Source organism: Alexandromys fortis, unplaced genomic scaffold (genome assembly GCF_014885135.2).
Source record: "Alexandromys fortis isolate MF-2015 unplaced genomic scaffold, M_Fortis_MF-2015_v1.1 scaffold_242, whole genome shotgun sequence".
In the NCBI taxonomy this organism is placed as follows: domain Eukaryota; kingdom Metazoa; phylum Chordata; class Mammalia; order Rodentia; family Cricetidae; genus Alexandromys; species Alexandromys fortis.
This window is the reverse complement of record NW_026068123.1, coordinates 341584-366446: the sequence shown is the minus strand read 5'-3', so window position 1 is coordinate 366446 and position 24863 is coordinate 341584. Positions and strand designations below refer to the sequence as shown.

Here is a 24863-nt window from a genome sequence, read left to right as displayed (position 1 = left end):
AAAAAAAAAAAAAAAAAAAAAAAAAGACACACATAAATAAAGGAAACAAAGAGTAAAATAAAAATAACGTGAAGAGAAGCTAAGCATAGTTGCGTATCCCTTTAATCCCAGCACTCAGGCCGCTGAGACAGTGGATTTTTGTGAGTTCAAGGTCAGTGTGATCTATAAGCTCCAGGCCAGCCTGGGCTACATAGTAAATACAAAAAGAAAAGTGAAGAGAGACTGAGGAATACACATGTATCACACATTTGTGCAAACCCTTACCATGTGCACATACATGAACACACACACATACATACAGCACTTTTTCCCATGGACACTGTGTGTGTTCTCTTCTTCAACTGAATGTTAGCTCACCAGGAACTGTCACACCACACAGGATGCATATAAAACTCATTTTAAATTAAGAACAAACAAACAAGACAAAACTTAGGATCCATCAGTGCAGACAGACAGGGCTAGAGGGCCCAGCCCTAAGGACGTTGTGGTCACCCCATGGATGAGGGGCAGGAGGAACCCCAGAAAGCACAGACAGCTGAGGCGTGGGTGCTGGTCTTCTTGGTGTGCCTTCCAGTCCTTTGGGGTCAGAGGTCAGCCTTCCGGAAACTTGATCTGTTCAGGGAGTTCCTGGGGGCAGAAGGCAGGTTATAGCCACAGGACCCCAGCTCCACGGTCCTCCCACCCTCCCCTTCTGTCATCCTGTAACCTTCCCAAGAATCTGTCTGGACTCTCTCCTGTCTATCCTGATCCAATCTTTGAAAACAAATCACATTTATTTCTGTGCTGTGTGCACAGACGCAGAAGTCAGAAGACAACTTACTAGAATTGATTCTTCCCTTCCACCATGTGGGTTCTGGGGAATCAAACTCAGGCATTCAAGCATGGCTGTAATAGCCTGTAGCCAGTTAACCACCTGGCTTTCCCGGACCACAAGAGTCACAAAGTGTGGCAGTCTACCACAGGGGACTAGAATAATGTTCATTTTTAGGGAGGGCACTAACCTAGCATGTGAAGTCCTAAGATTCAGTCTCCACGATAGAAGAGACGGAGACTACAAGAAACAGCGCAGTGGGTCAAAGCCCTTGCTGCCAAGCCTGCTGACCTGAGTTCAATCCGTGGGACCCAGAGCGGAAGAGAACTGATGGCTGCAATTGACCTCACAATGCACTGGAAACACATATATGCCCCATCAACTAAATCAAACGTAATATTAGAAAAACAGAGTAGATGAAGTCACACCACCTAGTCTGGACGTGGACTTTGCTGTGTATGTGCATATATGTGTGACAACCCCCACAGTGGGCACCTGAGGCTGGTGGAGCTTGGGGCCAGCAGCTGGGGCAGACGCTGGGTGAGCAGAGGCTGTAGAGCCTCCCGTAGGCGGCTGTAATGGCGTTCCAGTTCCCGGTGGTACTCCTTCTGATCTGGTCCAATCAGGGCCTTGTTCTTTCTCAGTGCATCCTCACACCTGAGGGGTCAGGAGGAGGCTGCTAGGGACTGGCACTCAAGAGAGAGCAGGAACAGAGGCTAGGGAGTCCTTAAGGAGGTGGAGTGCAGGGACAGGTGTGAGAGGCCCACAATGGCAATGGGTCTGTGAATTTAAATAGGGAGCCAGGTTTATGCAGCAGGGAGTCAGGAAGACAGGGCTGCAACAGCCTGCGTACTTTTTGCAGAAATCCTTGAAGCAGAGCCGTAGTTTGTTGTGATGCCGGAAGAGTTTTGGATCTTCTGGGATCTCTGCCAAAAATACCTGGGCCACTTCCAAAGGACCCTACTGGGTGAGAAGAATCACGAGGACCTGAATGGCACCTGGAGGCCCAGGGTAGCAGCCCCCCCCACCCCAGGAATGCCAGCCATGCCTGGTTCACAGTGGGTCCCACGGAGCCCTGCAGAACCATCTGTAGCATCTTGGCATCTGGAGGGTCCTGTTCAGTGGCAAAGGCCAGCTCCCGTGTCTTCTTCTGCATGTCCTCAATGGCCACCTCCACTGGTGTCAGCACCGTCTGCAGGGTGAGCGGGAGGCGCATGTAGGGAAACGAGTGCCGTGTCGGGCACCTGCTGAGCCTGCCGTGTCCTATTCCACGGCAGCTAGAACTGGGGTAGGAGGGTCCTAGGCCATGAACAGAGCTGGGGGTTTGTCCTTCCTTGGGTGGATCTTGACTCTGCTGGGGCTTCAGTCTGGTGTACACACTGTCAGCCTTTGAGTCTGGGGACTCTAAGTTTGAGGTTTCCAGATCTCTCCAGGTCTGGTGGTAGAGGTTTGCATCTGAGTCTACAGCCTGGGGTCCTGATATTTCCCAAACCCTATCTCTCTTTTCCTGAATCCAGGGTCCCGAAATGCATTGTTAGAGGGGTTCCTCTACCTTTTCCTCCCTGGACCTTGAGTCCTTATATCTCCCCTTTCTGGGTCTTAAGCCTCCTGTTACCCCTTCCCAGGCCTGGGGTCCCACCTCCTCACGGTGGCACACACGGATGCGTGTCTTGATGTAGGGAAAGGCATGCTCCGTGCTCAGCAGGGTCTTGCGTTTGTGCTGTTCGGCCAGCTCCCCATGTGCTCGCCCATCTGGTGTGAACGGTGTGCAGAAGAGGAAGGCTCGCAGCCCGTAGTTGCGATCAAAGTAGGTCACCCGGTCCTTGAGCTCGTAAGTGTCAAAGTGCGGCTCCACGTAGGTTATCTGGATGTAGGCCTGGGGCACAGGGTCGTGCATAAGGCTGGGACACCACAGATCCAGCCAGAGGCTTTGGTCCCTCTGGGCTTGAAGTCTTTGAATCTAGAGCCCAGATCTCCCCAATTCTGGATGGACATTAACCCCTACCCCCGAGAAACCAGACTTGCCCCATTCAAACAATATTTGCAAGCTCCTTCAATATAGGATCTTGGGGAGACGGTCAGAGGACGCACCTTCTGTGGGTCCAGCTTGGACTTGTCCACTGGGTTAGAATCTTTGATGATCTCTACCACATCGTCCCCGAACCTCTCCGTATAGAATTCCTAGAGACACGGGGTTGACTTGGGTCCTCACTGGGGCAGCCCCCACTATAACCCACATATCCTGTCCCACCTCCCAGTGCCAGGACGTGCCTCCAGTCGGTGTGAGATCTCTGCCAGCTTTGTGATGGACGGTTCCTTGTACACAAACTCTTGTTCATCCAGGTCACCAAATCGTGCACCATAGAAGCCCACTCGGAAATATGTCCCAAATACACGCTGGGCTGAGAGAAGCCAGTGGTGTAGGCATGGAGGCATCTCTGCGGTGTCCTCCAGCCCAGACACTCAGGGTGGGGATTAGGGGACGAGATGGGAATGGTGAATCCTGAGACTCTCGGGAGCCTGTCTGAGGACCTCAGAAAGCGTGAGGCAGACTAACATGCCAGGGGACCCAGATCACAGCGGGATGCCGTCACCGTCATTTTGCGTGTAGTGTGTTGATGACTGAGGCCAGAGCCATCCACATGCTAGGTAAGCATTTCATGGCTTAACCACACTCCCAGCTCCCCACTGGAAGATTCTAGGTTGTGAATGGTTGAGCTAAGGCCCCAGTCATTTTCTTTCTTAAATTTATTTATTTGAGACAATGTCTCTCTCTACATAACCACGGCTGACCTGGAACTCATCCTGTAGACTGGGCTAGCCTCAAATTCAGAAATCTGCCTACCTCTGCCTCCCTAGTGCTATGATTAAAGGCGTGCGCCACCACCACCACCTGGCTTAGTTTTACTTTTGATACAGTCTTAATAAGTTGCCCAGGTTACTCCCAACCTTTCTATCCTCCTGTCTCAGCCGCCTGAGCACCACCAGGCAGGCTTCCTTGTCTTTGTTCTTCTGTCTTCTCTCTTCTGTCAACTTCCTTGTTTAACATAAACTTGGGTTTCTGTTGCCTCCATCACCTACATTCCAATACCAAATTAGGGGCTGTGTTGCTCCCAACTACACCTCAGTTCCCTTGGGACTCAGGCCCAGAAGATGCCCTAGTGTCTGAGTGACCAAGGAACACTTTGGGCTGCCACCTGTCCTGGGATGGTGGGCTCTAGTTCTAGGACATTCTTCTCTGTGTCCCTATCCCTGAATGTGGAAGGAAGACCTTTCACCCCAAGAAACCTCCCCCAACCCATGGAAGAGGAGGTAGGTCACTCACCAAGGCCAATCCAGGCAGGTGGAGCAGACATGGTGAGGCCAGAAACAGGGATGGTGGACAGAGAGACACAGTGGAGAGATCAGAGGTCAGAGGTCAGAGTCACCCCCTCCCAGGGTCCTGGTTATACCACTTTATGAGACTCATTCTATGGAGGGAGGAGGAGACCAAGGATGCAGGGAAGGCGGGGACCTACCCACCCCATTGGCCTCCACCCAGCCTGCCAGGGCTCTGGGTTCCTGCCATCTTTGGCCAGAAAATTCTCCCTCAACTGAGAGATGCCTAAAAATAGAAAGCGGGGAGGGGGGAGGAGTTTGGGGGAGCACGAATCCTTAACAAGAGATGGGGAGCAGTGGTCCTAGGCAAAGCTGGGAGTTGGGGAGACTGGAAGGGAAAGAGAGTGAGGGAACCCTAAGAAAGAGATGGTGAGGGCTAGAGGAGAAGAGATAGCCCCCTTCTTCTCATCCCCCCCCCCCGTGGTGACTGAGTTGGCCCTACCCGAGGGAGGGGTGTCTCTGGAGGGTTCCCAGCTGGGTGACTCACAGACTGCCCTTGAGATTGGGGGGAGGCATTTGGGGAGGAGGTAGTAAGTAGGGGGGTGCGTCATCACCCACTGCACCCAGGCTCCGTGGAGGGGGTGTCGTGCTGTTCTGTCGCCCCCTAGTGTTCATTGGCCAATGTTCACCAGGGATCATGGTCCCCAACACAGACTCACCTCCCAGCCAGAGCTCTGTGGGAAAAGAGGGCGACATCAGCAGAGCCTGGGGTTAAGGAGAGGGACCCAGAGTCCCAGAGTAAAGAAAACAGGGCGGCCTCGGGCAGGCCTGACAAGAGGTCTAAGAGGCACTAAGATCAAGCCTCTCCTGGGAGGGCGCCCAGGACCCACCTGGTGCATTATCTTGGTGAAGGCCTCCTGCAGTTTCCCATGCACAGCAGCCAGCTTCTTGTAGTCTCTGTGGGCTTCAAGGATGGGGATGAGGTTTTTGTAGACTTCGTTCACTGCTTCGTACAGCCCACCCTGGAGAATAGACGTGAGGTAAGGATTTCCCAAGATCCTGTATGGCTTTCCCCTCCCCATCACTACCTTGACAACTCCTACTCCCAGAAAGACAGGCCTTCCTGCTTGGGCTCCCACTGAGGTCTCCACCTCTCTCACAAGAGCTGTGGCCATCTGTACTGGCTCCTCCTTGTGGGAAGAGGGGTCTTTGCTGGCTGTGGTAGTGCTGTGGATGAAACCCAGGGCTTCTGAACACGCTGGGCAAACACCTGCTCTGCCACTGAAAAACACCAGCCTGAATACAGTCTGCTTTAAAAAATAAAAATTAAAAATAGGTGGAACAAGCCTTTAAGCCTAACACTCTGGAGGCAGAGGCAGGGTAAGTTCAAAGCCAGCCTGATCTACAGAGCAAGTTCTAAGACAGCAAAGGCTACCTAAGAAAATGGTGCCTCAAAGAATCAAATAATAATAATAAAAAAAAAAGGTGGGTGGGTGGAGAGGTGGCTTAGTGGTTAAGAGCACTGGCTGACCCTTCAGAGGTTCTAAGTTCAATTCCCAGCAATCACATGGTAGCTCAAAACCATCTATAGTGGGATCTGATGCCCTCTTCTGGCATAAAGTTGGTAGAACACTCATATACATAAAATAAATAAGCAAATCTTAAAAATAAAAAATAATTCAGGGAGTGGTGACACATGCTTTTAGTCCCAGCACTCAGGAGGCAGAGGCAGGCAGATCTCTGTAAGTTCAAGGCCAGCCTGGTCTACAGACAATTTCCCGGACAGTCAGGGACACACAGAGAAATCCTGTCAAAAAACAAAAACAAAAACCCAAACCAACCAACCAAACAACCAAACAGAAACAAGTCAGGACCAGAGCGATGGCTCAGTGGCTAAGAGCGTGCACTGGTTGCTCTTGCGGAGACCCTGGGTTTGGCTCCTAGTACCCACACTGCAGCTCACAACTGTCTGTAACTCCAGTCCCGGTGGGTCTGACACCCTCTTCTGAGCTATGTAGGCACCAGGCACACAGATGGTGCCCACACATACATTCAGGCAAATGCTCATGCACATAAATCTCTCTCTGGAGATGAGGATCAAACTGAGGCCTTGTGCCTTGCCCCAACTGCTATCTTTTTTTTTTTTTTTTTTTTTTTTTAAATGTAAAAGCCTCGAACAGACCACAGTTTGCTTTTTGGCTTGGCTGGATTTTTGTTTGTTTGTTTTTGAGAAGGGATCTTGGGCAGTACTGGCTGATTTTGTAGCTAAGGATGACCATGAATTCCTGAGCCTAAAGCCTCCACCTCCCAAGTGCTGTGCACCGTGTCCAGCCTCCCCTCTGGTGTGCGTATGCCTGTATCGACGCTGGAGGCTCACACACCCTCCCCTCTATGTTTTGAGAAAGGGAAGCTCACCAGTTCTGATACCTGAGGGCCCCATGGGTCTCCCATCTTGCCTCCTCAGATAGGGTAATAGGCCTGACCACCAGGCTTGACTTTTACCCTTGTATTCTTCCCACAAAGGTTGACTGACTTGTTGACACAAGCTGGAGTCATCAGAGAGGAGGGAGCCTCACTGAGGAAAGGCCTCCAGCTGTAAGACACTTTCTCAGTTAGTGATCAGTGGGGGAGGGGCTGAGGGCCCAGCCCTTTGGGTGGTGCCATCCCTGGGCTAGTCCTGGGTTCTATAAGAAAGCAGACTGAGAAAGCCATGGAGAGCAAACCAGGAAGCAGCAACTCTCCATGGCTTCTGCATCAGCTCCTTCCTCCAGTTTCAGCCCTGCTTGAGCTCCTGTCCTGACTTCCTCCAGCGATGGACCATGATCTGGAAGTGTAAGCCAAATAAACTCTTTCCTCCACAACTTGCTTTTCAGTCATGGTGTTTCATCGCAGCGGTAGAAACCTAAGGCACGGGGTCTCCCTGTGTAGCCCTGGCTGGCACAGTGCTCCTTATGTAGGTCAGGCAGCTGGCCTGTACTCAGAAATTGAATTTCTTCAGTTTCCTGAGTGCTGGCATATGCCACCAGGCCCAGCTGGTCTGTTTCAGTATATGTATGTGTGTAGGTATGCACACATAAGAACAGGCGCTAGAAGAAGCCAGAGGCAGTCGAGAGCTGTCTCTCATGGTGCTGGGAGCTGAACTCCAGTCCAATGCAACAGCAGCACAGGCTGAGTCACCTCTCCAGCCACCGTCTGGCTTTTTGTTAAGGTATAGTTTGGGGAGATGTGAATTTAAGTCCTTATGCGAGAGTGTTCAGCACTTTACCAACTGAGCCATACCTCAGAAACTGTTGCTCCTACCTTCCACACCTGGAGATGGAGGGCTCCCAAGGCCAGACTGTCAACATCAGCCCACCTGACCCCACGCCCCAGGACTCCAGGCCCAACTGCCTCCTAGTGCAGTAAGAACCTCTTGCTCTCCCCCAAGCTGGAGTCCTCCAGGCAGCATCTGTCCGTGCTGGGCCTCCTCCCTCTGGCAGTCTCTCTGAAGACATCAGCAAAGTGATGATCCAGAAGAAAAAAAATCCTGTTTAGGAGCAGGCCTGGGGGCACACGCTCTGACCCAACCATTCTTGGTAGAGGCAGCTGGATCTCTTTGAGTTTGAGACCAACCAGGTTTATATAGTGAGTTCCAGGCCAGCAAGAGCCATATAGTGAGGTCCTGTTTTATATACATATTCTTTTAACAAGGCTGGGCCATGTCTCACCCGAGAGAGCTGACCAGAGGGCCTGACTAGTGAGGGCCTGGGGGCATGACACAGGAGTAGAGCCCCTGCTTAGCATCTCCTAGTGAAGGGCTGGGGTGTGGATCAGTGGTAGAGCCCCTGCCTAGAATTCCCCAATGAGGAACTTAAAGTATGGCTCAGGGGTAGAGCCCCTAACTAGAATCCCCCAGTGAGGGGCTGGGTTTGTAACTCAGTGGCAGAGCCCTTACCTAGAATCCCCAGGTGAGGAACTTCACTCTGTTAGGGGTAGAGCCCCTGCCTAGAATCTCCCAGTTAGGAACTTCACTGGTTCAGGGGTAGAGCATCTGCAAGACTGGGTTCATCTCCAGCATTACATACAAACAAATCATATATCCAGAGAAAACTCACTTTAGGGCTAGGCACTGAGACACACATCTAAAATCCCAGTACTAGGGAGGCAGAGGCAGATGAACCACTAGGCGTTCCAGAACAGCAAAGACTACATAGTGAGAACCTATGTGATGGTCTGAATGACAATGGCCCCAGAGATGCATCTATTTGAATGTTTGGTCACTAGTTGGTGGAACTATTTTGGAAGGATTAGGAGGTGTGGCTTTGTTGGAGGAGGCATGTTACTGGGGGTGGGCTTTAACATTTCAAAAGCCCACAGCACTCCCAGTCTCTCTTCCTCTCTGTCTTCAACTTGTGGATAGGATGTAAGTTCTCAGCTCCTGCCCCATTGCCATGTCTGCTGCTGCCATGTCCCACCATGACGGCCATGAACTCACTCTCCGATGGTAAGCAATCTCCCAGTTAAATGCTTTCTTTTATAAGCTGCTTTGGGCATGGTGTCTCTTCACAGCAATAGAAAGTAACTAAAACACTTTTTTTTTTTTAGACAGGGTTTTGAGCCTATCCTGGAACTAACTCTTGTAGACCAGGCTGGACTCAAACTCAGAGATCTGCCTGCCTCTGCCTCCCAAGTACTGGAATTAAAGGTGTGTGCGCCACCGCCCGGCCTTAAAACACTCTATCTTAAAAAGCTAAAAGAAAACCAGATTTAACTTTCATTTTCCAACGAGGACAAAACAAAATAAAACAGAAAACCAACAAAACGAAATGAAACAAAACAAAACAAACCCAAAAACTCTAGGTCAAATAACACGGCACAGCACAGCCTGCACCAGGGCAGGAGAGCGAGTCCTGTGCGGAAGCACAGCCGGACAGAGAGGTACTTAGGCAGCAGGGATGTGTCCTGTGAGGGTCACGACTGCACCGGAAGTACAGGTGGAGATTAAGGAATTCAAGGCCAGCCCAGGCTGTCTTCAAACAAACAAACAAACAAACAAAAAACCCCAGCAACAATAAAACCCCCAAACCAGGGCTAGGGAGACAGCTCTGTGGGCACAGCACTTGCTGCACAAGCAGTGAGGATCTGAGTGTGGCACCTGGAACCCATGCAGAGCTGTAGAGTCCATGATCCCTAAACAAGATGAGAGGGGACAGGAGAATCCCTGGTACCTTTGGGGCCAGAGAGCCTGCCATGTGAGACAGCACCAGACCTTGTCTCACACAGGTAGGTAACAGCCAACGCAACATGCTGTCCCCTGAGCTCCACAGGTGTACAGTGGTATACGCATGCGTGTACACACATAAGTACATACCACACATACACATCATATACATGTGTGTGTATGCAGAGGTCAAAACAAACAAAATCATGCCAACCATGGCATACACACCTGTGCTTCTAGTAATTTAGAGGCAGAGCCAGAAGTCACAGGTTTGAGGACAGTCTGGTCTACATAGACTTTCCAGGCCATACTGAGATACTTTCACAAAAAAACAAAACAACCACCATCACCACCACAAAAAGACAGGGGCTGCTGAGAAGCCTCTGCGGACGTGTTGGTTAGGACTTTTGTTGTTGTTTTTTGTCAGCTTGACACACAAGTTAAGGTAACCTGAGAAAAAGGCACCTAAAATTCAGAAAATGCCTCCTTGGGACATTTCTTGATTAATGACTGAAGTGGGAGGCGGAGCCTCAGTGGGCAGGTGGTCCTGGGCGCTAAACCGAGGAACAAGCCAGTAAGCAGCGCTACAGGGTCTACGCTTCGTTCTTGCCTCCAGGTCCCTGACTTCCCTTAGCTACGGACTGTTACCTGGAAATGAGAGCTGAAATAATCCCTGTCCTCCCCACACTGCTTCTGGTCACGGAGTTTGTCACAGCAGCAGAAAGCAGACTAGGACATCCCTGGAACTCACATGGTGGCAGGAGAGAACTGACTCCTGCAGGCCGTCCTCTGAACACACGCACACACATGCATGCGAGCATGCGTGTGATGTAATAAATAAATGTGATAAGAGGAGGCACGGAGGATGCAGTTCCATTTGCAGAGGGCTTCAGCCCAACCACTACACTGGAGAGGAGGAGGAGGATCCCGGGAAGGAAGAAGTGGTAACTGATTTTCCTGATTTGGGCTTTTTAAGATTGAGAGACTCGGTAGTAGCCTTTCTGGAAATTTCACAGTGGAGTCGGTGCTGTTGCAAGTGTGCTAAAGCCTGCAAGAATATGTATATAACCCAGGCTGATCCCGGATGTGAACTCTGGACTGTGGGGGACAATGTTGGGTCTGTCAATGGAGCTTCATCGATTGGGAACAACATACAACCCAGCATGGGGTGTTGACACTGGGGGAGGCTGTGTATATTGGGGAAGAGGTCTGGTGGCCACCCCTCAAGCCCTGTGGTCTGGAGGTGAGGCTTAAGGATCAAGAGTTCAAGGCTATCCTCCACCAAATAGGGCATGTGAGGATTGCTTGGGCTATGTGAGCCTTTCTCTCAAACATGAGAAGGGAAAGAAAGTGAGAGATGGGATCTGCTCCAAGTGCACCACGGCTGTAGTGGAAACGGCCTTAGATAGCCGCCCGCCCGAGTAAGGCTCGTCACAGGCTTTCCACGCGGTCCGACTGTGAGCTGGAGACTGCTCAAGAATAAACTTCACGGGGCTGGAGAGATGGCTCAGAGGTTAAGAGCACCGACTGCTCCTTCAGAGGTCCTGAGTTCAATTCCCAGCAACCACATGGTGACTCACAGTTATCTATAATGAGATCTGATGCCCTCTTCTGGCCTGCTGGCATACATGGAAGGGATGTTGTATACATAATAAATAAACCTAAAAATAAAAAATAATAAAAAAAGAATAAACTTCGTCATCTGAATGTGGTGGTGGTGCCTGTAATGCTCCCAGAGAAACACCATCAGGGCTTCCATAGACCATTCCAGGATACACAGGGTGACATGGCTCAGTGGGTAAAGGTGTTTGCCTCCAAGTTTGATGACCTGGGTTTGATTCTGAAACTCACATGGTGAGAGGGGAGACCAATTCCCGCACGTCGCCTCCTGACCTTCGCAGTGAGCCAGGGCACATCAAGTATCACGCCCCCACATAAATAAATATATTTTTTTAAAGGAAAGAAAATAAGCGTGGGCATCTTTCCGGGGGAATAGTCCTATCACCAAACATCATACGCGCTACTCGTACATGCCCCAGCACTAAGCAATTCCCCGCCCAGGGGAGCTTTATGGGAGCAGTCTGCACTGCAGGGCTGCTGTGCGGCCCTGTGGACAGGGTCAGTGTGCCCAGTGTCCATGAAGGCCTCCCAGGTGAGGGTACTGGGAGGATCACTGGGGCTCAGGGGCGATAACTGGGACCTGCATGGCGCTGGGGCTTCTCAGATTTCATTAAGAAAGGGGTTCTTCCAAACCTTGTTTAAATACAAAGCTGGTGTGGTCTGAGTGAGGCCCCATATTTGATTTTTTTCTTTTTGTTTTTTTGAGACAGGGTTTCTCTGTGTAACTGCCCTGGCTGTCCTGGAACTTACTCTGTAGACCAGACTGGCCACAAACTCACAGAGATCTGCCTGCCCCTGCCTCCTGAGTGCTGGGATTAAAGGTGTGCGCCACTATCGCCTGGGTCCCATATTTGATTTGATACTTTATTTTATTTTTGTACTAGAGATGGGGCCCAGGATCTTGTGCACTCTAGGCAAGTGCTCGGTCACTATACTGCAACACGAGCCTCTTTGTCTTTTTGTTTGAAACATGGTCTCATGTAGTCCAGGCCAGCCTCAAACTCACTACGCAGCCTCAGGATGACTTGAAGCCTTCATCCTTCCTCTGCCTCCCAAGCCACTGGGATGACAGATGTGCAGTACCTCACCCAGCTGACCAGTGCTGGGATGGAGCTCAGAGCCTCACAGGGCTAACCTGGGGCTCCACTGGGCTGACTCCTAGCTCCTATCTTAACTGGCTTTATTTTCACCCGAGTCGGGTAACACAGCACCCCAGAAAATAGAGTAGCTGCCCAGGAAGGCCCAAGCAGAGGACACTACCCAGAACAAGACTGGAGAGGCAAGCAGGAACAAAAACCCTTTCTTCTTTTATGTGCACTAGCACATAAAGTCCTAGCACTGACAAAATTGTGAATGAAGGGAGAGGCAGCTCACCGTTCTGGGGAACCAATTCTCTGCTTTTCTCTCATTCTGAACCAGGGTCCTACGAGCCCAAGCTGGACTTGAACTTCCAATCCTGCTGCTACCTTCTGAGTGCTGAGAGGTGTGTATCGCTATGCCACGTTTATGAAGTTCTAGGAATGGAACTCGGGGCTTCAAGCAGGCTAGGTCAGCACTCTACAAACTACGCCATCCCCCAGCCCCTTGTGGGAGTTATGTGTCTGTGAGGAGACCAGAGGTTGTATCAGGTGTCTTCCAGTCGCTCTGCACGTTACTTTCTGAAGCAATCTGTCTCTCTCTGAGCCCGAAGCTTGACATCTGAGGTAGACTAGCTAGTTAGCCAGCCCTCAGAATCCTCACTCTGGCCCAGCTCTGGGATTATAAGTTTTCACCACCATGCCTGGCTTTTTACTGGAGATCCAAACTCATGCCTGAGTGACAAGCACATTAACCAACCGAGTCATCTCCTAGCCCTACATTCTCAGGGTGGTCCCAGGTTAATGGTTCTGTCCCCTGCACCCGACCCAGGCCCCACTCACCGTGCTCGGCACATACTCTACCATTGCCACTGAGCTAAAGCCTCAGGGGTTTGTTTTTCTTATTTTGTTTCTGTTCTTTCCTCCCTCCCCCTTTATTCTTTACACAGCCCAGAGTAGCCTAGAACTTGCTGTGTAGCGGAGGACAGCCTTGAACCTCTGCTCCTCCTGCCTTCCACCCTCTGAGTGCTGAGATCAATAGGCATGCGTCATCATGCCTGGCTTACAGGGTCTGGAGATGGAACCCAGGGCTCTGTGTGCTAGAGCCCCAGGCCCAATTTCATTTTGTTTGGGGGAAAATGGCTCTGTAGTCCGTGCTGGCCTCGACGCCAGTCCTACGGCCTCACTGTCTCAAATGCTGGATTCACGGGCGTGCACCACCTTGCGTGCTCCTGACTCCCCATTCCAAATCCCTGCCAAGCAGTTTGACACCATCGCAACAGGTCTCACCATGGTGAAGTAGGCAGCAGCCTGCTCCAGCAGCCCCACCAGACCCAGTTCCGTGAAGTTCTTCCCGGAGCAGAAGCCCTCCTCATCTGGTGACAGGATGTCATCAGAGATGGCAGATTCCTCCAGCACGTTGGATGAGACATTCTGGGGAGGGCAGGAGGTGGCATCAGACCCAGCGCCCACCCAAGGGGGCCTTCCTCTACCTCCCAGTTACCCCATCACTAACCTGGAAGGACACACAGCCCACAGGCAGGTGGCGGCTGTCCTCGAGGAGGGCAAGGTATTCGGCCACCAGGGCGGCAGCATGTACCATGCACTGGGCAGCCTCTGCATGGTTGCCCAGCTCTGCATGTTTGCCAGCCATGTTCTGCAGCCATGTCAGCCGCAGGTCTGGAGAGCCTTGGTACCCCCGGGCAATCCTAGGGTCCACGTCAGCAGGGGAGTGAGCGCCTGTCCCTGCTTGTCCAGCCCGCCCCCACCTGCATTCTTGCTTGTCTGTCCCTCTAACCACCCCTATTGCTCAGTCATGGCTCCGCCCACGCACCTGCGCCTCTCTTCTCCACGCTTTTACTTACCCTCACAGCCCTGTCTAACTCACTTCTCTTTTGTTCCCTTTTTCCTTTTTGAGGCAGGGTCTCATATAGCCCAGGATGGCCTGGAACTTGCTATGTAGCTGAGGTTGACTTCGAACTTCTGATCCTCCTGCCTCCTGAGTGCGGGGATCACAGGTGTGTGCCAGGTCTGGCCACTTGCACTGGTTAGTTTTTCTTTTTTCTTTTAAGTAATTTATTTTATGTGCATTGGTGTTTTGCCTACATGTGTGTCTGTGTGAGGGTGTTGGATCCTGGAGCTATAGACAGTCATAAGCTGCCATGTGAGTGTTGGGAATTGAACCCAGGTCCTCTGGGCTTTCAACTGCTGAGCCATCTCTCCACCCGCCTGCACAAGCTAGAGACATCTGGGAAGAACTTTAATGGAGAGGACGTCTCCATCAGATTGGCATGTAGGCACATCTGTGGAGTGTTGTCCTAATTAATGATTGATGGCCCAGCCCACTCTGGGTGGTGACACCCTTGGGCAGGTGGTCCTGGGTTCTATAAGAAAGCTTTCTGTGCAAGTCATGGGGAACACGCCAGTGAGCAGTGTTCTTCCATGGCCTCTGTTTGGTTCCTGCCCCAACTTCCCTCAATGGCAGACTGTGATTGGGACATTTAAGCCAAATAAACCCTTTTCTCCCCAAATTGCTTTTGGCCGTGGTGTTTATCACAGTAACAGACAGCAAACTAGAGCACCCCAAACCGGCTGTGTAGCCAAGAATGACCTTAAGGCTCTCATCCGCCTCCTTCCCCTGCTTGCGTGCTAGAGAGGCCAGTGTAAATGGTGCTGAAGATGGAAGCCGGGCCTCACGTGTGCTAGGCCGACCACCATGAGTCCTGTTCATGGCCACTGTCTGTGGGACCCGGTTTCTTCCTCTTGTCTGCCTGGCTTCCTCACCTGAGTGTCTTCAGTGTCCAACAAGCTGCAGTGTGGAGCTCTCTCACAGGCGCCAGTTATGAATGAAATCCCCAAAACCAATAGTTAAATGAACAGTTCTTTTCCCTCTTTTGTGCATTTATTTCTCTCTGTGTGTAATAGATGTGTGGGCTAACAGAGTGCACATCAGGATGTCTGATGACATGTGGGCCCTGGGATGGAACTCAGGTCATCAGCCTTGGTGGTAGACACATTTACCATCGGAGCCTTTTCTCTTTATGAGCGGATTGTCTTGGGTGTGTGGTCTGGCACTGGAGAACTACAAACGCGTACCCGTATCTGTTCCCGTTCTGTCCCATCTTGTGCTTTGACCTGTGCCCTTCAGCTGCCTGCTCGCCCGGCTCCCCGCTCCGGGCCTGACTCTTGCCCCTCCCTCACCTGTACATGAGGTCCATGAGCATCTCGGGGTCCTCCTGGTGTTCCTTCATCTTCACTGTGTCTGTCAGGATCATGTGCAGGTTGAACATGAGGTCCTGAACCTGGAGCAAGCAAATGTCCAGGGGTCATAAGGGCAATGGGGTCAGGATTAAGATGGGAGAGCAGGGCTGGGAGATGGCCCAGTGGGTAACGTTGCCAGACAAGCATAACGACCTGAGTCTGATCCCCAGCACCCATGTGAAAAGCAGGAGCAGGGCGGGGTGGGTAGGACATGGACATGGGACGATGAAGATGACGAGGACAACACCACGGCATCTCTGACCCTGCTGTCTAGCTGAGTCAGTGAGACATCGTTCCTAAAAATAAGGTGCTTTAACACCAGCACTTGGGAGGCAGAGAAGGCCCATCTGTGTGAATTTGAGGCTAGCCTGCTCTACATAGCAAGGTCCAGCCAGAGGTGCACAGTGGAACCATCTGAAAGAAAAGTCCCCGCAGAAAAATAAGGTGGAGAGAGACCGAAGAAGTCATCCTCCTGTGACCTCTGGCCTCCACATGCACGTGTGCACAGGTACACATACATGCACATTCACTACACACACAGTGGGGGTGGCAGCAGGGCACACTGGATGTGCACACAAGTACGCACGCACACCTTGTATTCCCAGCACTGGGAGGCAGAGCAGGGACCACGGCCGCAAGTCAGAAGTCATCCTGGCTATATAATGTGCTCCAGGTTAGCCTAGGCTAAGGCTGAGATGTTCAAAAGGAGACAAAAAAGTTGGAGTGGAGGAGCAGATCAGTTATCTCAGAACACGGGAGGGAGGGGCAAGAGGGCCAGGGGTTCAAGGCCATCCTCAGCGACTACACAGTGAGATCTAGGCCTCCTTGACTAGGGGAGGGAGGGAGGAAAAGAGAGAAGGGAAGGGAAAAAACTTATCTCAAAAAATAAAGTAAACAAAAGGTTTGTCTTGGTGGATCATGCATATAATCCTAGCACTCAGACAGCAGAGGCAGGAGGATTGTTGTGAGTCTAAGGCCAACCTGGGATATAGAGTGAGACCCTGCTTCACAATACCAAAGTTCAAATATGGATATCAAAAATAAATAAACAAATAAACCAAAAGACAAGGGGCAAACAGACACACTGTCCACAGTGGGAGGAGGGGCAGCGCAGGCTTTACCTGCTCAGCGAAGGTGCTGTCCCTCAGCCCGATGTCCTCCTCCGCATAGGTCAGGATGGTCTTGAGGGACCTTCTCAAGTGCTCTTCACTGAAGTTCTGAGTTGTCCCCACAAGGGATGACAGGGACATGGTCACCAGCATCTTCACACGGGCGAAGTTCTGATCGGACAGGGAAGCGGTGTTGCCGTGAGAGCCTCAGGTGTCCCCGACTCCCTCACACCAGGGTCCCTTAAACTTTCTGACCTGTCAGCTGCCATATGTGGTTACTGCTCCCCACCTACCTTCCACCCAGGCTTCCCAGTCTGACCCCTCTTTCTGGCCTATGACACTGGATGATACTTGCTGATGGCCCCTGTGCTGTGCCACCCCAGCTGGAGCCCGGAAACCTGCCCCATACATGGCCTATCTCGCCCCATGCTGTGCTACCCCAACTGGAGCCCGGAAACTGCCCCATACATGGCCAATCTCGAAGTTCTGGCGCATGAGCAGGTAGAGCGAGGCACTGGCGTGGATGCGGATGGTGCTGATGCGGCTGCCGCAGTGTCGCAGAAGCCTCAGGCAGAGGTCGGCACAAAGCTCGGTGTCTTCCTCGAAAAGCAGCTCCGGGAACTGCTCCCAGGCCCCAGAAAGAAAGAGGTTGTTCAGCCCATTTTTGGTACTTCCCTTCCCACCTCCAATACAGGGTCTCTCTGGGCAGCTCTGCTATCCTGGAACTCACTCTGTAGACCAGGCTGACCTCAAACTCAGAGATCTGCCTGCCTCTACTTCAGGAGTTAAGGCATGTGCCATCACCAACTGGCTGTTTTTATTTTTTGAGACAGGCTCTTTTATGTAACTTAGGTTGACTTTGTGCTCCCTGTAGAGCCAAGAATGCCCTCGAATGCCTGCTTTCTTGCATCTACCTCCCAAAGCTGGGATGACAGGTACATATGACTCCACCCAGCCTATTTATATTTCTGGAAGACTTTCTCTTTTTGGTTGTTCTTATTTTGCAACATTATCTTAGGCAGTCCAGGCTGGCCTTGAACTTGCTATGTAGCCAAAGATGACCTGGGATGACAGATGACAGCCACCATGCCAGGCTTGCTCCTCAGTTCAGAAATGCAGCGGTGTTGTCGGTGCCATGGAACTGCCTGGCACACAGTAGGTGCTCAGTACATGAACTATTATTATCCTGTGAATTGTGGCTGCTGCTTGGGAGTCTGCTCACCTTGGAAACCAGTGCTCGCTGGGTGGCTAGGCCGTGCTGCAGGAAGAGGGCACTCTGGGCGCTCCCCAGACTGTACAGAACGACTTTCAGCACGGCACTCAGGATGCTCTCACGGGCCTCCGACAGCATCACCGTCTTCACGGGAAGGTGTTAGAAATCCACGGGTTAAGAGACAAGGGTGCTTATGGGGTCTGGGAAGCTGAGGGATTATGGGGCCACCATGCAGATGAGAGGTCAGGACAGACACTGGATCAAATCATACCTGCACAATGATTTCCAGCATGTCTAGAACCACTAGGCTGGCCTCTGTGGCCAGATTTCCATCCACCAGGGCTTCATGTTCCATTTCATCCTTGGTCCTGGAGGGCATGGGGGACCATGTGAAGCCACTTGGAGTCAGACCCAGTGACATGACAGAGCCCTCTCTCACCCTTGGCTGTCCTTGGCGGGAGCAGCTCTCTAGATATTGATCTAAACCTCATGTGATGGTCTGAGTGTGTTCCTAAAGCTTCTTGTGTTGGAAGGTTGGTCCTCAGCTTGAAGAAGCTAAGAGATAGAGAGCAGGGGTGTGGCATGACTCAGTGGTAGAGCCCCTGCCTAGAATCCCCCAGTGAGGGGCTGGGGTGTGGCTCAGTGGTAGAGCCCCTGCCTAGAGTCCCTCAGTGAGGGGCTGGGGTGTGGCTTAGTAGTAGAGCCCCTGTCTAGAATCCCCCAATGAGGGGCTGGGGCATGGCTCAGTGGTAGAGTACTTGTCCAACATTGGTGAGATCTAGGGTTTGATTCCCTAGACCCATAGGGACTAGTTAGACAGTTTTTTGGTTATTAGGAGTGTGCCCGAAGAAGCGATTAAGGTAGGTCTCAAGGGACAACTTTTTATTTTATGTATTTATTTATTTACTTAGAGATAAGGTCTTGCTGTGTAGCACTATATGGCTTGGAACTATTTGCCCTGGGCTCCCAGGCTTGCATCAGCACAGCCTATGAGAAACTTTTAGACTGTAAATGGCTGCCTCAGGCAGCTCATCACAGTCATGAGAATACCCATCTTACTTGTCCACACGGTCTGAGGTCTGTCTCCAGTGCGTGACACTCTTACGCCAGCGAACGTTCTCTTGGTTTCCAGATGAACTTCTCTCTGCCATGTAAAATTGTATGTTCATAGGTATGTGGAGAGAAAAAGACATATACAGACATAGGGAAACATTCACACACAGGAAGATGTCTATGTAGGGTTAAGCAGAGAGACACTGCTCGTCAGACACCACCAGTAGACACAAACAGGCTGTGGGGACAGATGAGAACCACATACATCCGTGTAGAGAGCAGTGACACGTGAACCTTTTCCCCCTGAGACAAGGACTCATGTATAGCTGAGGCCTAGCCTTGAACTCCTCATTTCCTGAGGGCTGGGATTGCAGGTGTGCACCACACATCAGCTCCCCCTGTCACCTCACCCCTGCTCCGGCGCACCATCTCCTGTCGCGCCCCGATGGTGCCCAGGATGGCCTCCTCCAGCCGGGCTTTCATGTCCAGGGATTTCTTGAACGTGAGGCTGTTGATGCGCTCAAATGCCCTTTTCCCCTGGAAAAGCAGAGAACCGGGGCTTCAGGTGATGTGTGTTCCTTCTGCTCAGGGTCCTTTGCCAGAAGACAATACAGCCTTCTCTCCAAAAGCTCACCACCTCCAAACTCTCTTCATCCCGTCTCCCCTCTGCTCCCCCTTTCCCCCTCCCCCACTCTCCTCCTCCCGACCACACTTCTCCCAGCACCTGCCAACCGCGCTATCAGACTCCCAACCGCGCTATCAGACTCCCAACCGCGCTATCAGACTCCCTTGCAGCTTTCCACCTTCTCTCCTTTCTTCACTCTCTAAATTTCTCATTTTTAAGGCAGAGCCTCCCGTACTCCAAGCTGGTCTTGAACTCACTATGTAGCCGAGAATGATCTTGGCCTTCTGAACAGCCAAGCATGGGATGACAGGCTTGTGTGCCCTTCCCTCCTCCACCCTCCTCACTCTCTTTTATCCTGGGGACGGATGGACTTTATGCGTGCCTGTCAAACACTCTATGACTGCCCTCATCCCCAGTGCAACACTCTATTCATGAGGTCATGTGCCATCCCGCTCCAGAGCTGAGGACAGACACAGCCCACCTTCCACCCTCAGCTCACAGAAGCCCTGTACACACAGTCTTCCCCTGGCTACCCAGCTCCCGCTACAGGGAGCTCTGGATGTGTGTTCATCCCCACCTCAGCCTCACCCACCGCCTCACACCTTGTACTCAAAGGCAGCCAGACAGAGGTAGAGGAGGTCCAGGAGGCGGCCCAGCTGGGGCAGGGCCAGGTCAGCAGCCCAGCGCTGCAGAAGGGCCGGCTCGGCATTTTTCAGGACCCACAGCACACACACCAACAAGGTCCGGCTGGACTCAGCAGAGAGGGGACAGCCTGAGCGAGCTGCCTGGGTGCAGAGAGGGAACAGAATCAATGTTAGTTTCCTTATACAAGGTGAGCTGTGGCCAACTGTACCTCGTGACATGACATCCTTTTTGTTTTGTTTGAGACACAGACAGGTGTCAAACCCACAACATGGTCTGAAGAAGATTTTAAACTTGTGATCCTCCTGCCTCTATCACTGCCGTGTTTAGACCACAGGTCCGCACCACTCCGTGCAGGAATGTGGTACCGGGGCTAGATGCTAGGGCAAGCACTCTACCACGTGAGCCACATACCCAGCCATCTCTGGGGATAAGCCTCAGACTTACTGCTGAAGGTCCCTGGGAAATGCTGGCACGAGAGCCAGGAGCCAGAGGTCCCCCAGCGATGGCCATGGCCACAGATGGGTTGATGGTGCCTCCAATGTCCCCTTCACCTTCTGTGTCTGAGTCCAACATGGAAGCCAGTCTTGATCGCTGCCCTGAGCCCTCTAGGGACAGAATAGAAGATGAGAAGGATGAGGCACTGGGAAGCTCCTTGCTTTAGCCAGGAGCAGTGTCCATGCTTTGAATCCCAGTACTCAAGAGGGAGAGGCAGGGAGTTTGAGGCCAGTCTGAGAGTGAGTTCTAGGAGAGACAGGGCTACACAGAAAAATCCTGTCTAGAACACCACCCCCAAAAGGAATAATTGTTGCTCTCATTCCAAATTTCCAGTATTCTTTGACATCAGCCACCTCAGACCAGGTCAGGTCAATAGTTGCTTATTGCTCAAATTTAATCTTTGTACTTAAAGTATGGCTACTCTGGCCACAGCTCCATAGTTAACACTTAGAACATAACTTGAGCATTGGACCATGGGTCGGTCAGTGAGGGGCTGGGAGTGTGTCTCGGCCTTCTGAATACTGGGTTACATGGGGTGTACCATGACACCTGGCTGCCATGGACAAAAGGTAGACTGATAGACTGAACCCAAGTGAAATTCTGGCCTCAGCCAGCTTGGTGCAGGTCCTGGCTGAGGAGGTCGGAGCTACTTATCTGCCTAGACCCTAAAAGGAACACCTTCCCTGGAGAAGCCAACACTGCTCCAGACCGTGGCTCGCATATTCAATGTCCAGAGAGAACACAAAATTGTAAGTGACCAAGACATCTGAAGTAGGCACAGAAAAGAGTTAATGTCCCTTAGCAAGCAACGATTTTGCAAATAAAAGTCAGAGAAGGACAAAATGGTTTCAAAGATGAAGAATTTCGAAATAATGCCAGAGGGTCAGTGAGATGGCTCAGTGCAAAGATGGCTGCTGCTATGCCTGATGACCTATGACCCACGTTCCGGTCTCCAGGGCTCACGTGGTAGAAGGTGAGAACCGACTCTCACATGTTGTCCTGACTTCCACATGTTCATGTGTATGTCTGCACACACACAGAAAACAAACAAATAATGTTTTAATTAAAAATAGGGAGCTGCTGGACATGGTGGCGCATACCTTTAACCCCAGCACTCAGGAGGCAGAGGCAGGTGGACCTCTGAGTCTACATAGCAAGTTCCAGGACAGCCTGGATTGTATAGAGAGATTCTGTCCCCAAAAATAAATAAATAAATAAATAAATAAATAAATAAATAAATAAGCACTGGCTACTCTTCCAAAGGATTCAGGTTCAATTCCCAGCTCCCACGTGGTGATTTACAACTGTGTATAACTCCAGTTCCAGGGTTGTGACAGCCTCTGGCCTCTGTGGGCAGCAGGTACCCACATGGTACACACACACATACACACAGACAAAACATTCACACACATGAAACAATACAAAAATGATAAAACAAATAAAATTGGAATGTATGAAAAAATTAAATCAAATTGGACATTTTACAAGTTAAAAGATATAGTGTCTGAAATTAAGAATTTGGGCTGGGAGATGGTTCAGTGGCTATTTATCATGCACACATGAGGACTGGAGTTCGAAGTGCCCAGCACTCATGTAAATGTCAGATGCAATATGCTTGCAATTCCAGCCTGAGAAGGTGCAGACCTGGACGGTGAGACCAGCCCTGTCAGCAAGCTCCAAGTCTGACTGAAGAAGCAAGCCCTGACTCAGCAGGTACAGTGGAAGACTGATCAAGGCTGACTTCTGACATTAAACTCGGGCCTTCAAATGCATGTACACACACACACACACACCAAACAAACCCAAGAACTAAATAGATGGGCTTGAAGACAGTGAACTCAAAGACAGATGAGAAAACAGCAGACATGTCATAGAAAGAAACACTCTACATGAGGCACTGGAGTCCTAGGAGACAGAAGAGGAGGCAGGAAAAAGGTTAAGAAGACAAGAGCTGAGGATTTCTCCATACTGATGAAAGGCATGAATCTAGGGTCCTGTCTGTATCCAGGAAAGTGCCCTCGATTGTGCCTGAAGGCCATGCAGGACCACTCACAACTCGGAACCGATGAGAGAGCAAAGACAGGAGTACAAGGCCCGCTCTCTCACCTGCCTATTTCCCACTGAGCCTTCCCCATCCCTCTCAGAAGGCAGTGCGGGCCATCAGGAGGCCTCTGGTGGGCTGGCAACAATAGGACAACAGCTCTCCACACGCGTGTTCCTATCATGTGGATGCTCACTGTCTCCCTGGACAGCTCTCCACACGTGTGTTCCTCTGTCATGTGGATGCTCACGGTTTCACTTTCCAGGTGAGGCTTAGGGCTTGATGTGGATGCTGTGGCGAGCCTGGCCCTGAGCTGCTCTCCCTCAGGCTGACTAGCCACCCCATCCCCCACCCCGTTCTCTGCCTCTCCGACTCCATATCCCATGGTCAAGTCTGGCCCCATAAAACCCATCTTCCCCAGCCCTCTGACCAGTGAAGCCATGCAGTCGTGGCAGTGTGTCCCTCGCAAGGGAGAGCAGGGGCAGGTACAGCTCGGCCACCTTGGCCTTCACGGTGGTCTCTGTGTAGCGGGAGTCAACATCGTGGCTGCACAGCAGGCTGTGTACAGCGCTAATGGCCTTCTTGTGTAGAAGGGATGCCCTGTGGAGTGACAGGGTACTCAGCATGGTGCAGACATGGCTTCTGGCCCATGTCACACTCCTCCAGCCACACCCAGGCCCCATGCTCACCCCTCAGCTTCAGGGTCCAGGGCCAGGGCCAGCTCCGTCAGCAGGAGTCCAGAGAGAAAGTGCTGCTGCCTGAAATGCCCACTTAGCTCGAACATGCTGGTCACTTTAGGGTCAGGGGCCTGGCTGGAGAAGGTGGAGCTCTGGAGATGGTAGAGTGGATGAGGTAAAAGGTCACAACCGTGGCCACCATGACAGTAACAGAAGTTAGCATCAAGTGCTGGAGATGAGTGGTTGGGATGGTAGAGACAAACCCACAGATCCTAAATCTGGATATTTCCCACTTTCCCCTCCTAAAAGTACTTCAGGAGGGGCCAGGAAGAGGGCTCAACCAGGGAGGGCACTCTCCACCAAAGCTAACAACCTGAGTTTGATCCCCAAGGCACACATGGTGGACGGAGAGAACCGACTCCCGGAAGTTGTTCTCTGAGCGCCACGGTATTATCACTGCACACAGTGCTCCCCACAGAGTAAATACAATTTTAAATTAAGTATCTCCTAAGAAAGTGTCATCATGACATTATTTGCTCACTGTTGTAGGATGACAGTGCAACAGGACTGTCCGTGGGCACGGGGTTAAAGGTCAGAGGAACCGAGAGATGGCTCAGCAGTTGAGAGCACTGGCTGCTCTTCCATAGGACCTGGGTTCATTTCCCAGCCTCCACATAGTGGCTCACAACTATCTGCAATGCCAGTTCCAGGGGACCAAGCGCCCTCTTCTAGCCTGCACTGATACCAGGCATGCATGTGGTGCACAGTCATACATATAAAATAAAACAAATAAATCCTTAAAGGTCAGAGGTGCGTGGTCAGGGATAACCCATCCATGAGGGGGGAGGGCATGGAGTCAAAACTCAAAAGGCTGAGGAACAGCAGACCGAATGCAAGCCCAAGGACTGGGTTTGTGGGTCAGAAGGAGTCAGTTTTGCTAGGAAATCCCTGAGAAGTCATGGTGAAGACTCAGGTCAAAGGTCAAGGGTGTGCCAGGGCAGTGTACCACAAGGAAGTGAACAGACGTGCAGAAGACAGGTTGAATGTGTACCACTTAAGGTGAAAGCGGGGAGGAGGAGGCCCACCTACCTGGGAAGTAGTGGAGGACACCGAGGGGGAGGGGGAGGCTGGGGGCGACAGGGGGCTGCAGGGGAGGTTAAGGGTCACATAGTGCTCATGGCTACACAGGATGCGGGTGAAGTCCATTCGAAGGGTCAGCAGTGCAGTTGGATTGGGGGCAGACTGCAGCCGAGTGGCCACCTGCAAGAAAGGGGATGCAGGGGTGATCACCATTCTCCTGCTTTTAGACTCCATGGGTCCCACGATGCCATCTTCTGCCTCCACATCCCCCACCATGGGTCCCACGATGCCATCTCCCACCCTCCCTGTCTTCCATCATGCACACCTACCTGCTTGTAGTGAGCTCGTACCAGGCTGAAGATGTAACCTCGATCCGCTATGGACAGGAGGTCACTGAGGAAGAAGGCCAGGCTGGCGTTGAGGCGTTCAGCCAGCTCCATGTCCTGGGGACAAGGGACCTTTCAGTCCATATTGACAGTGTCCAGCCTTGCTCACCTCTGCATGACTTCCTCAACTCTCGGGTCTTCATCCCCGACTTCCTCCCCTCTATGACCCACTCACAACACTCACTGAACTTTATTTTATTATCTGAGTCAGGGTCTCGTGATGCAGCCTACCTGACCTAGCTCACTGTAATCC

General features: G+C 51.6%; 1 protein-coding gene across 9 annotated transcripts in view; it reads right to left on the bottom strand.

Moving 5' to 3' along the window:
- Window positions 1–381: 381 nt before the first annotated feature.
- The window catches only part of Dock6 (dedicator of cytokinesis 6), a 59496-nt gene continuing 35014 nt past the window's right edge, over window positions 382–24863 (bottom strand). For 6 of the 9 annotated variants that reach the window (XM_050125592.1, XM_050125593.1, XM_050125594.1 and 3 more), the window contains 24 exons: window positions 24554–24667; window positions 24234–24404; window positions 23157–23296; window positions 22898–23067; window positions 20376–20536; window positions 19889–20071; window positions 19072–19198; window positions 18668–18752; window positions 17880–17976; window positions 17618–17752; window positions 16864–17016; window positions 16408–16566; window positions 15227–15327; window positions 13542–13734; window positions 13316–13459; window positions 5020–5151; window positions 4849–4863; window positions 3083–3208; window positions 2903–2992; window positions 2451–2687; window positions 1860–2003; window positions 1665–1771; window positions 1307–1468; window positions 382–627 (listed from right to left, as the gene is read on the bottom strand). In XM_050125592.1, the coding sequence (XP_049981549.1) occupies window positions 585–627; window positions 1307–1468; window positions 1665–1771; window positions 1860–2003; window positions 2451–2687; window positions 2903–2992; window positions 3083–3208; window positions 4849–4863; window positions 5020–5151; window positions 13316–13459; window positions 13542–13734; window positions 15227–15327; window positions 16408–16566; window positions 16864–17016; window positions 17618–17752; window positions 17880–17976; window positions 18668–18752; window positions 19072–19198; window positions 19889–20071; window positions 20376–20536; window positions 22898–23067; window positions 23157–23296; window positions 24234–24404; window positions 24554–24667 (3189 nt within the window). In that variant the 3' untranslated portion in view covers window positions 382–584. Of the gene's footprint in view, window positions 628–1306; window positions 1469–1664; window positions 1775–1859; window positions 2004–2450; window positions 2688–2902; window positions 2993–3082; window positions 3209–4136; window positions 4864–5019; window positions 5152–13315; window positions 13460–13541; window positions 13735–15226; window positions 15328–16407; window positions 16567–16863; window positions 17017–17617; window positions 17753–17879; window positions 17977–18667; window positions 18753–19071; window positions 19199–19888; window positions 20072–20375; window positions 20537–22897; window positions 23068–23156; window positions 23297–24233; window positions 24405–24553; window positions 24668–24863 lie in introns of those variants that run through there. The other 3 variants (XR_007589199.1, XR_007589201.1, XR_007589200.1) reach the window with 3 other exon arrangements.